Below are 13,947 nucleotides of genomic sequence, written 5' to 3' on the forward strand. Positions count from 1 at the left end.
AATATTATCTATTTGTGGGCTGACAAGATCCCCACATTAGGTAAAATATTAGCAAACAGGCAACGGATAGGACCCCAATTGTTTGTTTTTGCAACTTTTTTTAAAGTTTTTAAGGCTTATAAATAGTCATGGGATCCAACGATGTGGCCCAAAGCAAAAGCTTTCCCTCCCCTTTGCATATAATCCACCCACATAATTCTAATAAACAAAAGAGGGGGGCCCCATAAAACCACTGTCAACACCAATTAAATAAGGCATATAACTTTGGTCAATTCCAATCTGCCACCGGCCCCAAAGTTGGCCCCGACACGCCGGCAACCATACAGCTCGACGACGAAGACGCATCCTCTCTCACATTGTCGGAGCACAAACATTTTAGACAATAACACATTTGGACTCTCACAGTTTGCTTTGTTTAATGAGGTCCAGAATTTCTCTCAAGGAATCAATCAAAAGGACATCGAGGGGGCAGACCATCCCCAGCCTGTCTCATGCTCATATGCGAAGATTCCTATTTATTTATTTATTTTTAACATTATTCACCTAATCAATCACCCAAGGCAACTTATTTTTTATTTTATTTTTTTAAAAAAAAAAAAAGAAAAAAAGAAAAAGAAAAAATCAGGCAAGGCATACCCCCGACAGCCAAATCAATGTCGCTCTTCGAGGTTGGGCCCTGGATTTAAAATAATAAAAATGTGGTCAGGGTAAGAAATTGGCCCTGGCCCCTGGGGGAGAGGGCTTCCATTGTGGTTAGATTTGAAGGTTTTTTTTTTTTTATTTTATCAAATGGTACCTCCTTTATAGGACAAAAAAAATGCCCCCTTGCCCCTTGCCCCTTGGGAAAGATATTCATTTTTTTATATAAATGATGAAAGGGGGATCCAAATATATATATATATATATATATATATATATATATATATATATATATGATGAAAATGAATATAATTGGCCCATCAGAGGCTGCATTTTCCTGAGGCCACTCACTAATGGGCCGTGCAGGCCTTTCTGGCTGGCAAAAAAATAAGAAAGAAAAAGAGTGACAGAAAAAGAACAAAGGGACGTGAGAGGGCTGTTCAGCCCCATCTACTCAGATAGGTGTCTGGACAGCTTAAGCAAAGAGATCCTGTTACACGGGATCTAAATAAAAAAAATTCTATATGCAAGTTGAGGGAATTGAGGGTAAGATTTAGGGTTTGGGAATTTGCTGGGGACAAGCCCGATCACTGGTGCCAAGTCTAATCTAATTATAAATACACAACATCCCTTCCCTCGCACTTTCCTTTCCCAAGAAGTCTCCTCACGAAGGCTATGATTAGGTCCATGCTGTCTTTTTTCTGTGATTTTTTTTTCTCCTCTTCCCCATCAAGCACATGAGATGTCAGTAATAGGGCAGGAACTGACAAATATTTTATTCAAGCTACACTGAAAAAAAAAATAAATAAATAAATTAGTTTCCTCATTATCATGAATTGTGACACATGGACAGTAATAATTATGACGCAATTTACCATGATCAACTCCATTTGTTTATTTATGGAACAGATCCCACCCGCCCTTTGAACGAATCAAAGAGAAATTAAAGTGTTGTTAGTTCACTCTAACTCTCCAACCATAGGTCAGACTGCTGTGAAACACAGCTTGTTCAACAAGAGGGGAAAGAAAAAAAAAAATGAAAATCGAACCCAAAAAAAAGATCCAACGTATGAGCATCAAGTCCACTAATCATAGCAATACAAGAAATTGAAATATATATCAACACAACAGGCAAAATTAAATCACCCCTTAATACAAGCCCACTAATCATTTTGAAAAGAATAGTAATATACATGAAGTGATTACAATCTCAATTATAGCTGAGCTCAAAATGGGGTAATAATAATATATCACCACCTCTCTCTCCAGTGTATCTAGTCCATTGATGCTATGCACTAACCGCCTAAGAATATCTTTGACTACTATCACTGGTCACCATCAATTGTCCCCCAGTACAAGCAAAAGCACGAAAGGAACAAAACATGCCAACTGCAGTCCCCTCAACTTCATTCAGTTGGCTGTAGCTCCATGAACCAATAGAAGATGAGCCCACATTATCAATCAATCAAAAAATGTTTACCTTGAATACAACTCTGATCTTTGATAGTAAGTATGTCCAAGTCTGATTGCTTATGGCAGTATGGATGTCACTGGGTCAGATTTGATGGCTTTTTTAAGTGACAACCCCACCTTACCTTTTCGTTTTTTCCCTTGTCACGAGGGAAGAGGGGATCTGGATCCACACGGTCTCGCAACTAATCCAGAAAATGATAAACTGTGATCACGGCTTTCCCCGGAAGCTCTTAATGGGAGAGCCGTCCACATTAGTTTAACTATGATCCTTCTTGCTTTTCTTCAGCAAGATTGACATATTATTTATACAATCATGGCCTGCTTGGTTTCCACCCATAAGCCACTGAAGAGCCTCAGCTGCAGCATCTTTCTCCGCACTCTTCTTGTTGTTGCAAGGCTGACCCATAATTTGCATTCCATTAAACTCCACAGTGGCCCGGAACTGGTTGTTCTTCAGTTGCTTAGTCTTGTAAATGGGTGCAACATATCCAGCCCTGGTAATCAATGTCTGGAGCTGACTCTTAGAATTATCACCCCCAGGTCCACTTTCAATTCTTGAAACCAAGGACGGCTTTGTTGCCATAACAGATGTCTTTGAGGGCTTAAGGACCTGGCGGCCAAATACAAATCTTCCATCACATTGGTCCTCTGAAACCAGCAACCGTACAGTAGATAGGAGCTCATGATGGGTGTCTATGTCCATTCTGGGACACAGTAGCTGCATACATATATTTCAGTGTGTTTTAATTACGGAATCAAATAAGCACACTATCACATGTTTGAAATTAGTCAGAAAACATATTTTACATTCACTACAAGGCACAGGTTGGAGTATAGAACTAGAAGAAGAAAGTGATAAGAACAGAAAACAGTAGAAATCTATAAATTCAGGAGAAAGCAGTTATTGACTGCCTAATTCAAGCTTTACTTACTTTTTTCTGAATCAGCTCATCAAGTTCTTTCCTTAAACTTTGATACATGTCTGCTAAAGAAGGATTCATGAAGAATTCGAGATATCCTCCCAACATTTTCAAGTGTCCATCCTGGTAGAACAGGAAGACAACAACAATATTATCTGTTAGGTAAACCAATAGACCCTAAAGCTTAAGCAGATGAGCCGCGCTATCAAGCAATGGACCTAAAACGTATCCCAAGCTTACACCAACAGCCCTATCATGTAGGTCCACTAACAACCCTGATAGAACACGGACTTTGCACATGCAAATAGAAGAGAAGAAATGTGGAAGCCTAGACTTGAACCAAAGACTTCTCGGTCAAGCAAGGCTCCAATACCATATGAGGTGACTAATAGTCCAAAAAACTTAAATAGTTAGAAAAATAGGCTCAAAATTTACTTGACACCAACAATCTACTGTTCAAAGGCGAGGGAGAACATCTAGTGGCTCGCCTATATCTCCCATTTCCCATGTAGAAATCAAACCAGCGATTCGCTTCTCACGCCTTCTCATAATCCAGCAAACAAGGGACTAAAAAGAAGAAATTATTGATGAATAGATAACTTACAGTATCCCCTCTTGAGATGCTCCCACCAAATAGGAGAAGCACTGAATCAGAAACAGCTGTTGAATCCCGGAGGAAAACAGAATTCACTTTTATCTTCTCGTTGAAAACTAGCCATGGATATGGAATTTTAGATTCCCGAGCATTGACTGAGTTCTAGGCAAATGAAAAAGAATGTGAAAAACCAAAGCAGGACAGAATACATCACTAATACATTGATACCATGGATGGAGAAAGTTACCGAGTATAGAAGCACCTGGCCATCTTCCATGGTTTTCAATGAAAATGACTTTTCATTGTGCTGCACACAAATTTATGTAAGTACAAAGAAACTGGCACAAAAGAAAACAAATCAAATAATGCATATTGGAGGAAACAACCGAATCATCTTCTAAGAAGACAAAATCTTTTTGAGCCAAAAAACCATAAAAATAGGCCTTGAAAAGTAATTCAACCTAATTCACTCACCTTTTAACTTCTTCCATTAACGACCACATGGGAATGGCTAGACAATGGGATATAGCCCTCTAACATCCCTAATCCCATCAACCCCTTACCCCCGCCCACACAAAAAAGAAGAAAAGAATTGCAGTGAATGCAGCAGGGGAATTCAGTCCTAGGTTTTTGGTACACTTTTTTTTTTTTTTGATAAGTAAGAGAAATATCATTAAAAAGCGCAAAGCGCAATCAAGTACACAGGAAGTATACAAGAAAGGCAACTAAGTAGAAGAAGAAAACAAGACAAGGAAATCATTAAAACTAAACGATAAAGGTGAGAGGAACGCTGCCGACCAAGAGTACAAAGAATGAAAGAAAAAGGACATGAGTTCCTCAATGGTTCTTTCTTTATCCTCAAACTGCCTATCATTGCGTTCCCTCCACAAGCACCACAAAAGACAACAAGGGACCATCTTCCACACGGCTGCACTCCGAGAGCGACCACCCGTCCACCAGCAAGCGAATAAATCTACCACCCGAAGAGGCATAACCCAAGACAAACTAAAACGACTAAAGATAGCGTTCCATAGAGCGCATGCAACCTCGCAATGGAGAAGAAAGTGATCCACTGACTCCCCATTCATTTTGTACATGCAACATCTATCAATTACGAAAATGTCAAAGCTTAAGCAGATATGAGAAAAGGCATTACTAACCACAACAGAGCAAATCCCAGGATACAGCCCATTGCAAATAACTGCTCGGACAAGATGCTCATCATGACTCCATGCATTGTAGGAGGTTGTGTTGCCATCAACCAAGCCAGTATCCTTGAGCAAAGAGAAAAACTCCTTCCTAAGAGAATCAATAGCTTTCATTGATTGCACTGAAAGAAAATTTCTCCAGCAGTATTCATATCCAGCAATATCTCTTTCAGCATCTTTCCAACCTTCATAGGCCCGGACAAGAGCAAAGTGGTCACTGTAATCTCGGGAAAACTGAGATTTTGCAGCCTCTGCAAGCTGCAAAGAGGAAAACAAGCACATTCACTTCAGTTCATTTTCCAAGCATATGCACAACAATTACAGAACATAAGGCCAAATAGGCTGCAATTTTATTATGTCGCCTCAACAGCCAAAAACTACTTTTCCATGATAGTTGTAATTTGTATGGTTAGCCTTGGTAGCCAAATCGTGTCTCAACCCACTTAGAAGAAGGGGATCTGCGTTGAACACTGAAATGGAAACGGTACAGTTTTTTCAGAATTTGGGAGAATTATTTTGGCGCCTGACAACAAACTCCAAGAAAAGAATAAAGGCGTAGCAATTCCTAAACCCTCTCCTCCATCACCGTATGTGAGAATAAGTTCAATAATATGTCCAGAATATTGTTTGCACTTTGCAGTATAGGATTACAGCAAGGTTTCCACATTGAACCTTTACCTTTTACCATTGATCATGAATAAACTCATTAGGAATTTGTAAAAAAATGGCTCCACAATATACAGCTAGTGCCTAGCATCAAGAAAGAAATAAAGCAACAAGGAAGATCAAATAAGAACAAAGGAAAAACTGCTTCAGCAAGAATTTTCATTTTAAAAGAAAAAAGCGCAGAGGGGTGCAACCCGTATACCTCTTTAACTATTTTGCATCATATTCAAGTTTAAACACATAATAGCCTCTCCCGCACCAATCCCATAGCATCATATGGGAGCTGAAAAAGGGCAACAATTGACTACACCTAGAACTAGCCAAACAAAGTTATTACAATGCAACATTCATCCAAGCCAACCCATGTAAGTATCCACCCTTGTTCTTTTATTAAGAGCAATAGACAAGAAATCAAGAAATACTCTCGCAAAGGCACCTTGGCTCCACAACACATCCCGAAAAAGGACATCCTTATTACAACCCCACATGAAAAAGTATAGGTATGTTTGATAGTACTTTTGAAAAGTGTATTTTTTTTTTTTTTGGGGGGGGGGGGGGGGGGGGGATTGAAAAAGTGTTTTGATGTAATATAAAGGTGAAAAGTGGTATTTTTTTTTTGGTGGGGTCCACATTTGAGAAAATGTTTACTGTAGGTAGCATCTACTTGTGTTTTCACCTGCTTATTTTGAGAAAACACAAGTAGATGTAGAGCTAACTTACTTAAAAAAAAAAAAAAAAAAGGAAGTGGCCGTGTGGCCACCCTCAATCGAGGAGACAGGTGGCTGCCGTGGCCACCCCTTCCCTCCGCTGAGGGTGACCACAAGCTCACTCTTTTTATTTTTAGTTTTTATTTTTTTTTGAGTAATAAGTTAGCCAAAAATCAAGCACCAGTTTTTTCAAATATTCCTATAAGGTGTGAAAAGTTTTTCATACCCTGTTTCAGTGGATAACTGCTTATAATTGTTTTTTTGATAACTGCTTATAATTGTTTTCACATTTATAGTTTTCATGACCTTTTTTAAAATTTTTTTTTTTCTCTGTTTAGATGTTTCTCTTATATATTTCTTGTGTACTTAGATACACCCGTTGGTTTTTAATGAAATCCATTTACTTATAAAAAAGGTGTTTTGTGTTTTGAGTTAGTGGTTTGAGAAGCGTGTGTTTTTGTCTCTGAAAACAACAAAGTGTTTTAGAGACATTACCAAACATAGCCTATATTTTTCACAAAAGCATCCCACCCTATGCGCAAGAGAAATGGTAGGAGTAGTCCAACCACTACCTACAACATATACTATACTTATAAAAAAAAACTACCGTCCTTATGCATAAACTACTGCTCTCCAACACAAATCGCCAAGGCCGTCTACTTAAGAGAGCCCCATTAAACACACAACTCCTAACCCAAACCCCAAACCCTAAACCCCAAACCTCCTCTTGGAATATTTTTTTTTTGATAAGTAATCGCAATAATATAAAAAAGCGCAAAGGGGCGCAACCCTTATACACGGGAAGTATACAAGAGAACCCCTAACAGGGATGAACAGAGAATAAATTTAAAAATTCAACAAAAGTAAAAGAGCTCAAACAATGATGGGGCGCTACCCAAAAATATAAAGTATTGAGCAACCGCTTCCGTAGCTCCACCATGGATGTCTCTACATCTTCAAACAGCCTAGCATTCCGCTCCCTCCAAATACACCACAGCAAGCATAAAGGAGCTAACCGCCAAGCCTCTATAGCATGACCACCCCCAAGCGCCGCCCCCCAACTATTCAGCAACTCCAACACCGTACGTGGCATAACCCACTCAACCCCAAATAAAGTAAGGACATAGCTCCAAAGAGCCTGGGCGACCTCGCAGTGAAGCAACAAGTGATCAATAGACTCCCCACTCTTCTTACATAAACAACACCACTCAATTACTATCACTTTCCTCTTACGTAAGTTATCATGCGTCAATATTTTGCCCAAAGCAGCTGACCAAACGAAGAAGGCCACCCTAGTTGGAGCCTTAACACGCCAAATATTCTTCCAAGGGAAACACGGGACAAAAGGGCCATCTTTCCTAATAAGCTCATTGTAGAAGGATCTCACATCAAATAAACCTTTTTTAGAGGGATTCCACACTAACCTGTCACCCTCCTCATGTCGAGCCGAACTGGAGTATAGACGATCGAAGAAAGAAAGGACCATATCCAACTCCCAATCCTGGATTTGTCGCGTGAATAGAACATTCCACTGAATAGCACCATTATGAACCACCAAATTATCTTCTACCGTCGCGTCTTTATACCTTGCCATACTAAAAAGAGCTGGAAAGCCTTGCTTCAAGGATCTATCCCCACACCACCAATCTTGCCAAAAACTAATATTTGATCCATTCCCCAGTTCAAAACGAACAAAATTACGAAATTCCTCCCACCCCCTCCTAATATGCTTCCATACACCTACTCCAAATGAACCCGAAGCCTCTTTCGAACACCACCCCTCCTTTAAACTCTCAAACTTGGCATCAATCACCAAACGCCATAAAGCCTCTCTCTCCCTACAATATCTCCACAACCACTTACCCAAGAGAGCTCGATTGAACTGGATAAAATTGTGAACTCCCAACCCACCTGTATGCAAAGGTGTGCAAATCTTATTCCAATTAACTAGATGAAATTTGGTCTCGTCACCAATGCCACCCCAAAGAAAATCCTTTCGAATTTTATCAAGACGATTAGCCACCCTCACAGGAATAGGAAACAATGATAAATAATATATGGGGATGTTGGAGAGCGTACTATTAATAAGAGTCAACCGAGCACCATTCGAAAAGTACATCCGCTTCCAACCCGCCAACCTCCTTTCCATTTTTTCAATAACACCATTCCAAATAGAGGTGGACTTGTAAGAAGCACCCAACGGCAAACCCAAATAAGTCATAGGCAGAGAAGCAACCCGACATCCAAGAAGATTAGCCATCCTTTCGACATCCTCTACTCCACCAATAGGAACAATTTCTGATTTTCCTAAATTAATTCTCAAGCCAGAAACTGCCTCAAAGCATAAGAAAATACATCTCAGATGTCGAATCTGTTCTTCTTGAGCACCACAAAAGATCAAAGTGTCATCCGCAAACAGCAGGTGATTCACAACTACGGCCTCGGAATCCCTGGAGCCCACTGAGAACCCAGTCAAATTACCCTGATCCAAAGCGGCAGTCAACATCCGACTCAAAGCCTCCATAACCACCACAAACAACAGAGAAAGAGGATCTCCTTGTCGCAACCCACGAGAGCTACTAAAAAAACCGGCTGGGGTTCCATTTACAAGAATAGAAAATCTCACCGTAGAAATACAAAAACGCATCCACTTCCTCCACTTTTCCCCCAAACCACATCTCTGCAACAAATAAAACAAGAAGTCCTAGTTCACATGATCATAAGCCTTCTCCAAATCCAGCTTACACAGAAGTCCAGGTTCCCCCGATCGAATATGACTATCCACACATTCATTTGCAATCAGCACAAAGTCTAATATTTGTCGACCACCAATAAACGCATTCTGAGTGTTGGAGATAATCTTGCCCACAACGGACTTAAATCTGTTTGCAAGAACCTTTGAAACAATCTTGTAAATCCCCCCAACCAAGCTAATAGGGCGAAAATCTCTCACATCCATGGCACCAGTCTTCTTGGGAATCAAAGTGACAAAAGTAGCATTCAGACTCTTTTCAAGCTTACCTCGAGCATGAAATTCTGCAAAAACATCCATAATGTCAGTTTTTAAAAAACCCCAACACTTTTGGAAGAAAGCCGCAATGAATCCGTCAGGGCCCGGCGCCTTATCTCCATTCAATTCCTTGATAACATCCCACACCTCCTTCTCCTCAAAAGCTCTTTCTAGCCAGGTGCTCTCCTCCTCATCAATGGATCCTCTTGGAATATAAAAGAAAACATTCTCCCAGGCCACCAAAAGGCATTTGAATTCATCATTCTTCCCATCCTAGAGAATCATGGTGCAGAAACTAGGTCAGAAGCCAACATATCTCAAATCTTATTTAATAGAACTCCAAATAAATGTTGCCTTCAAAGAAGATTCCAAAGTTACCCCAGAGAGGACATAGGGATGGTGCTCTTATAGTCCTAGTTATTGGAAAAATATAGGGTCATTTGGCTCAGATGAGGTCAAAAGATAAGATGAAAAAACTGCCTCAATTATCCCTTCCATCTTGAAGGAATTACCACATTAAAGAAGAAATTGATTCACACTTTTCTTAAACAGATTACCAAACAATGGTTATGGTTGTCAAGCTACAGCCTATAAGCAGAATTCTTTCTAAGTTTTACAATATGACGTAGCGCAAGCGTAGGGATAAACAGTGAAAGAGAAACTTCGTTCTCAAACACAAGACGATCAACTATTGTTCGAGAAGGGGATTTTGGATCGGCAAATATTCGAGATGAGTTAAAAACTGCCTCGGTTAATATCCGAGACCCATCTCGAATCCACTCAGTAAATGACCGAGCCACATCTCGGTCTTACTCGGCCAATAACCGAGACTCCTCGTGGCGAAAATAAACCGAAGACTGTTAGGGACAGTTGGCGTACGAGCGGATTTCCTGGAGGAACGGCCAAGCAGATTTCTTGGGATTTTTGTGCGGAAATCATGTAAGAGTTGTTGACTTCCATATTTTAATTTTTGATAATTATCTGGTCGTACTTTTCCTTAAATCATGGGATTACCTTGTCCATCAAATCTCATCTCATTAAGGAGGATTTGATGATATCTTTTACTATTATTTTATTCCTTTACAAGCCACTAGGGCTTCACTATAAATAGGGATGCTATGTAAGGAGGAGGATCATTGATTTTTTATAATTGAAACTTGGGTTTTTTTTCCCTTATTATCAACTTGCGAGTTGATCGTCTTGTGTTTGAGAACGAAGTTTCTCTTTCACTGTTTATCCCTACGCTTGCACTATGTTAATGTAGGGATCCTTATTATTCGGCAATCTTCTTAATTAAGATATTCGGGATATTCTGCTCATCTCACCCTCGGCATATTATTTCCATCTCGGAATATTCTAATCGTCTCGACCTCGGGATCTTTTGGTCGTCTCGGCCTAGGAAGGATATTTCCGTCTCGGCCTCGACATACCTCGGCCTCGGAATCTTTGAGTTGACTCAGAAAATTCCATGTCTCAATCTCGGCAACTTTAAGTCGACTTGGAAAATTCCATATCTGGGCCTCGGCAACTTTAAGTCAACTAGGCCTCGGAATGCTCTTTCGGTCTCGGCCTCGGCATCTTTTTCCTTTTGTACTTCCGGTGTCGGCAAATAGCTTTCCTCATGTCCACTCGATGCCAACGACACAATTGTCCGTGAATAAGCCCGTTTGGCCATAATTCCGATGTTACGTCGGACCCTCTTGGTAATAAGGGCATCTCGGGAACAAGATGGAAATCTTGTCCTACATTAGGCACCCCTTCTAACATAAAACTCGTCCTCGAGTTTTCTTGACAGCATGGGTGTTCCTCCGAGAGTTGATTCTCGAACAGATAATTGCCAAGCGTCTCCATCACCTTAGCGATTTGTATCCACTGTACATGTTGTTCCCGAAATGGTGGACACTCTTCAATTGGCTAGGTAGATGGATCAAGTCATGGTGGCCAATCTTTGCTTGGCTCGGTAGATGGATCAAACCATGGAGGCCAATCTTCAATTGTCTCGGTAGCTTGATCACGAGGTGGCGGGCGTGATTCTCCATATCTTCCGACGGCACCCACCTCGACCATGATCGGAAGGTCTTCTGTCTTCTACCGATCAACTCGCAAGTTGATAATAAGGGAAAAAACCCAAGTTTCAATTATCAAAAATCAATGATACTCCCTCTTACATAGCATCTCTATTTATAGTGAAGCCCTAGTGGCTTGCAAAGGAATCAAATAATAGTAAAAGATTTTTTTTTTTTTTTTTTTGATAGGTAAGAATACTTTATTAAAGAAAGCGTAAGGCGCCCCTAAGTACACAAGAAGTATACATAGAAACAACCAAAGCTAACCCGCTAAAACCCAATAGAACCAACAAAACCCGAACCCCTCGAAAACGAAGAAAAACCCCAGACTAAAAAACCAACTAAGAACAAAAAAACCCACCACCCACCCACCAAAGCACACAAACCTACATCATGTGTGCCTTGCCTTTCCTACTCCTAGAAGGAACTTTAGCATCACCATAATCGATTGAGCTATGCAAATTTAGTAGCTCCCTTTTCCCTTTAGACTTTTGGCGCGCCATCATCTTCTCCCGCTGAAAACTTCTTCCATGGCTTCCCTAATTGCCAAGGCCTCCTCCCCAAAAGCCCCTTCCAATGCCCAATCCAATGGCGATCCATCCCAAAAGTCATCTTCCTCCTCCTCCCAATCCACAATCTCTCCGTTGTGATCAAAACCGAAGAATCCAGTTCTTTCAATGGAGCAAGGGGAGAAGCAGCCACTCGAAGGAGAGGAAGGTCGTACCACCCCGACCTTCTTGACCTCCCGCAGCACAACGGGAGGGACAGGAACACTCGGGGGAAGATTAAGAAAACCCTTCCTAAACAGACCCTTTTTTGCTGGAAATTTTGTCTTCTTTTTCGCACAAGCCTCTCCACCCGTAACCTTAAGAAGGACAGGTTCTGCGGACAGCTTTGAGGCTTCCAAAGAGTCAGCCAGAAGCCCATCATTCCAAACCACTGAACGCCCTGCCCTGAGCTCCCTAGCCCTCCAGAAGTATTGCTGAAATGGTCGACTAGGCATCAAGGGGGAAGGGAAGGAACGAACCTTCTTCCCCAACGCAGAATCCCCTGAATGTGAAGGAACAGAAGGGTTGGAGAGTTCTGTCCCACGTAGAAGCCCAGTCGACGCCGGAGGCAAAGTCGCCGGCGACGGCGTCTTCACAGTCGGCAGAGGAGGGAAGACGAACAAAGGAACCGACTTAATGAGAGGAGATTTGATGAACAAGGTAATCCCATGATTTAGGAAAAGTACGACCAGATAATTATCAAAAATTAAAATATGGAAGTCAACAACTCTTCCAAGATTTCCACACAAAAATCCCAGGAAATCTGCTTGGCCGTTCCTCCAGGAAATCCACTCATACGCCAATTGTCCCTGACAGTCTTCGGTTTATTTTCACCACGAGGAGTCTCGGTTATTTGCCGAGTAAGACCGAGATGTGGCTCGGTCATTTACTGAGTGGATCCGAGATGGGTCTTAGAAATTAACCGAGGCAGTTTTTAACTCCTCTCAGATTTTCGCCGATCCAAAATCCCCTTCTCGGATACTGTCCGAGATAATTTTTTTTTGATAAGTAAGAAGAGAATTTTATTAGAAAAACGCAAAGCGCAATCAAGTATACAGGGGGTATACAAGAGAGACAATTAAGAAGAAGAAGAAGAAGAAAGCAATACAAGGAAATCGTTATAACTAATCTCTAGAGGTGCTAAATACGCAGCCGTCCAGGAGTACAAAGAATGAAGAAAAAAGGAAATGAGCTCCTCTATGGTTCTTTCTTTGTCCTCAAACTGTCTATCGTTGCGTTCCGACCACAAGCACCACATAAGACAACAAGGAGCCATCTTCCACACGACCGCACTACGGGATCGTCCCCCCGACCACCAACATGCAAATAAGTCTATCACCCGAGAAGGCATCACCCAATACAGACCGAACCGGCTAAGGATGACGTACCAAAGAGCGCGTGCAACCTCGCAATGAAGGAGAAGATGATCCACAGTCTCCCCGGTCATTTTACACATGCAGCATCTATCAATCACAATTACACGCTTCTTTCTGAGATTGTCCAAGGTGAGGATTTTCCCTAACGCTGCCGTCCAAGCGAAGAAGGCCACTTTCAATGGTGCCTTGGTCCGCCAAATACTTTTCCAGGGGAAAAAAGAAGCTTCTTTGCAGGCAAGAGCCTTATAGAATGATCTAACATCAAAAGACCCTTTGCGAGAGAGGGTCCACCAAAGCCGGTCCCCCCCATCTTGAGCCACCTTGGATGAATACAGTAAGGAGAAAAAGGAAGCCATAACGTCCACCTCCCAATCGTGAACATCACGGAAAAATCTGACATCCCACTGATAGGAACCACTTACCACTACCAAATGGTCTTCTACCAAAGAATCCTTGACACAAGCTATATCATATAGAACTGGAAAGGCTTCCTTGAGGGACATCTCTCCACACCAAACATCATCCCAAAAACGAATCCTCGACCCATTGCCCAAGATAAGTATGGTATATCTACAAAACAAGCTCCACCCCTTCCTAATGTTCTTCCAACTCCCCACACCGTGAGACCCAAGGGGATCTAAGGAACACCAACCAGCCCTAGTAGAGCCATACTTCGCATCCACCACGGATTTCCACAGAGCTTCTCTCTCATAAGCATAACGCCACAACCACTTCCCTA

At 41.4% G+C, this 13,947-nt stretch overlaps 1 protein-coding gene across 1 annotated transcript in view; it reads right to left on the reverse strand.

Annotated features, from left to right (window-relative positions):
* Positions 1–1,737: 1,737 nt before the first annotated feature.
* LOC133852469 (DExH-box ATP-dependent RNA helicase DExH5, mitochondrial) overlaps positions 1,738–13,947 on the reverse strand; it is a 39,004-nt gene continuing 26,794 nt past the window's right edge. Inside the window, exons 15-19 of the mRNA XM_062289237.1 lie at positions 4,788–5,093; positions 3,875–3,934; positions 3,637–3,789; positions 3,045–3,155; positions 1,738–2,830 (exon numbers count right to left, since the gene is read on the reverse strand). Of these exons, the coding sequence (XP_062145221.1) occupies positions 2,369–2,830; positions 3,045–3,155; positions 3,637–3,789; positions 3,875–3,934; positions 4,788–5,093 (1,092 nt within the window). The 3' untranslated portion in view covers positions 1,738–2,368. The remainder of the gene's footprint in view (positions 2,831–3,044; positions 3,156–3,636; positions 3,790–3,874; positions 3,935–4,787; positions 5,094–13,947) is intronic.

Source organism: Alnus glutinosa, chromosome 1 (genome assembly GCF_958979055.1).
Source record: "Alnus glutinosa chromosome 1, dhAlnGlut1.1, whole genome shotgun sequence".
NCBI lineage: Eukaryota > Viridiplantae > Streptophyta > Magnoliopsida > Fagales > Betulaceae > Alnus > Alnus glutinosa.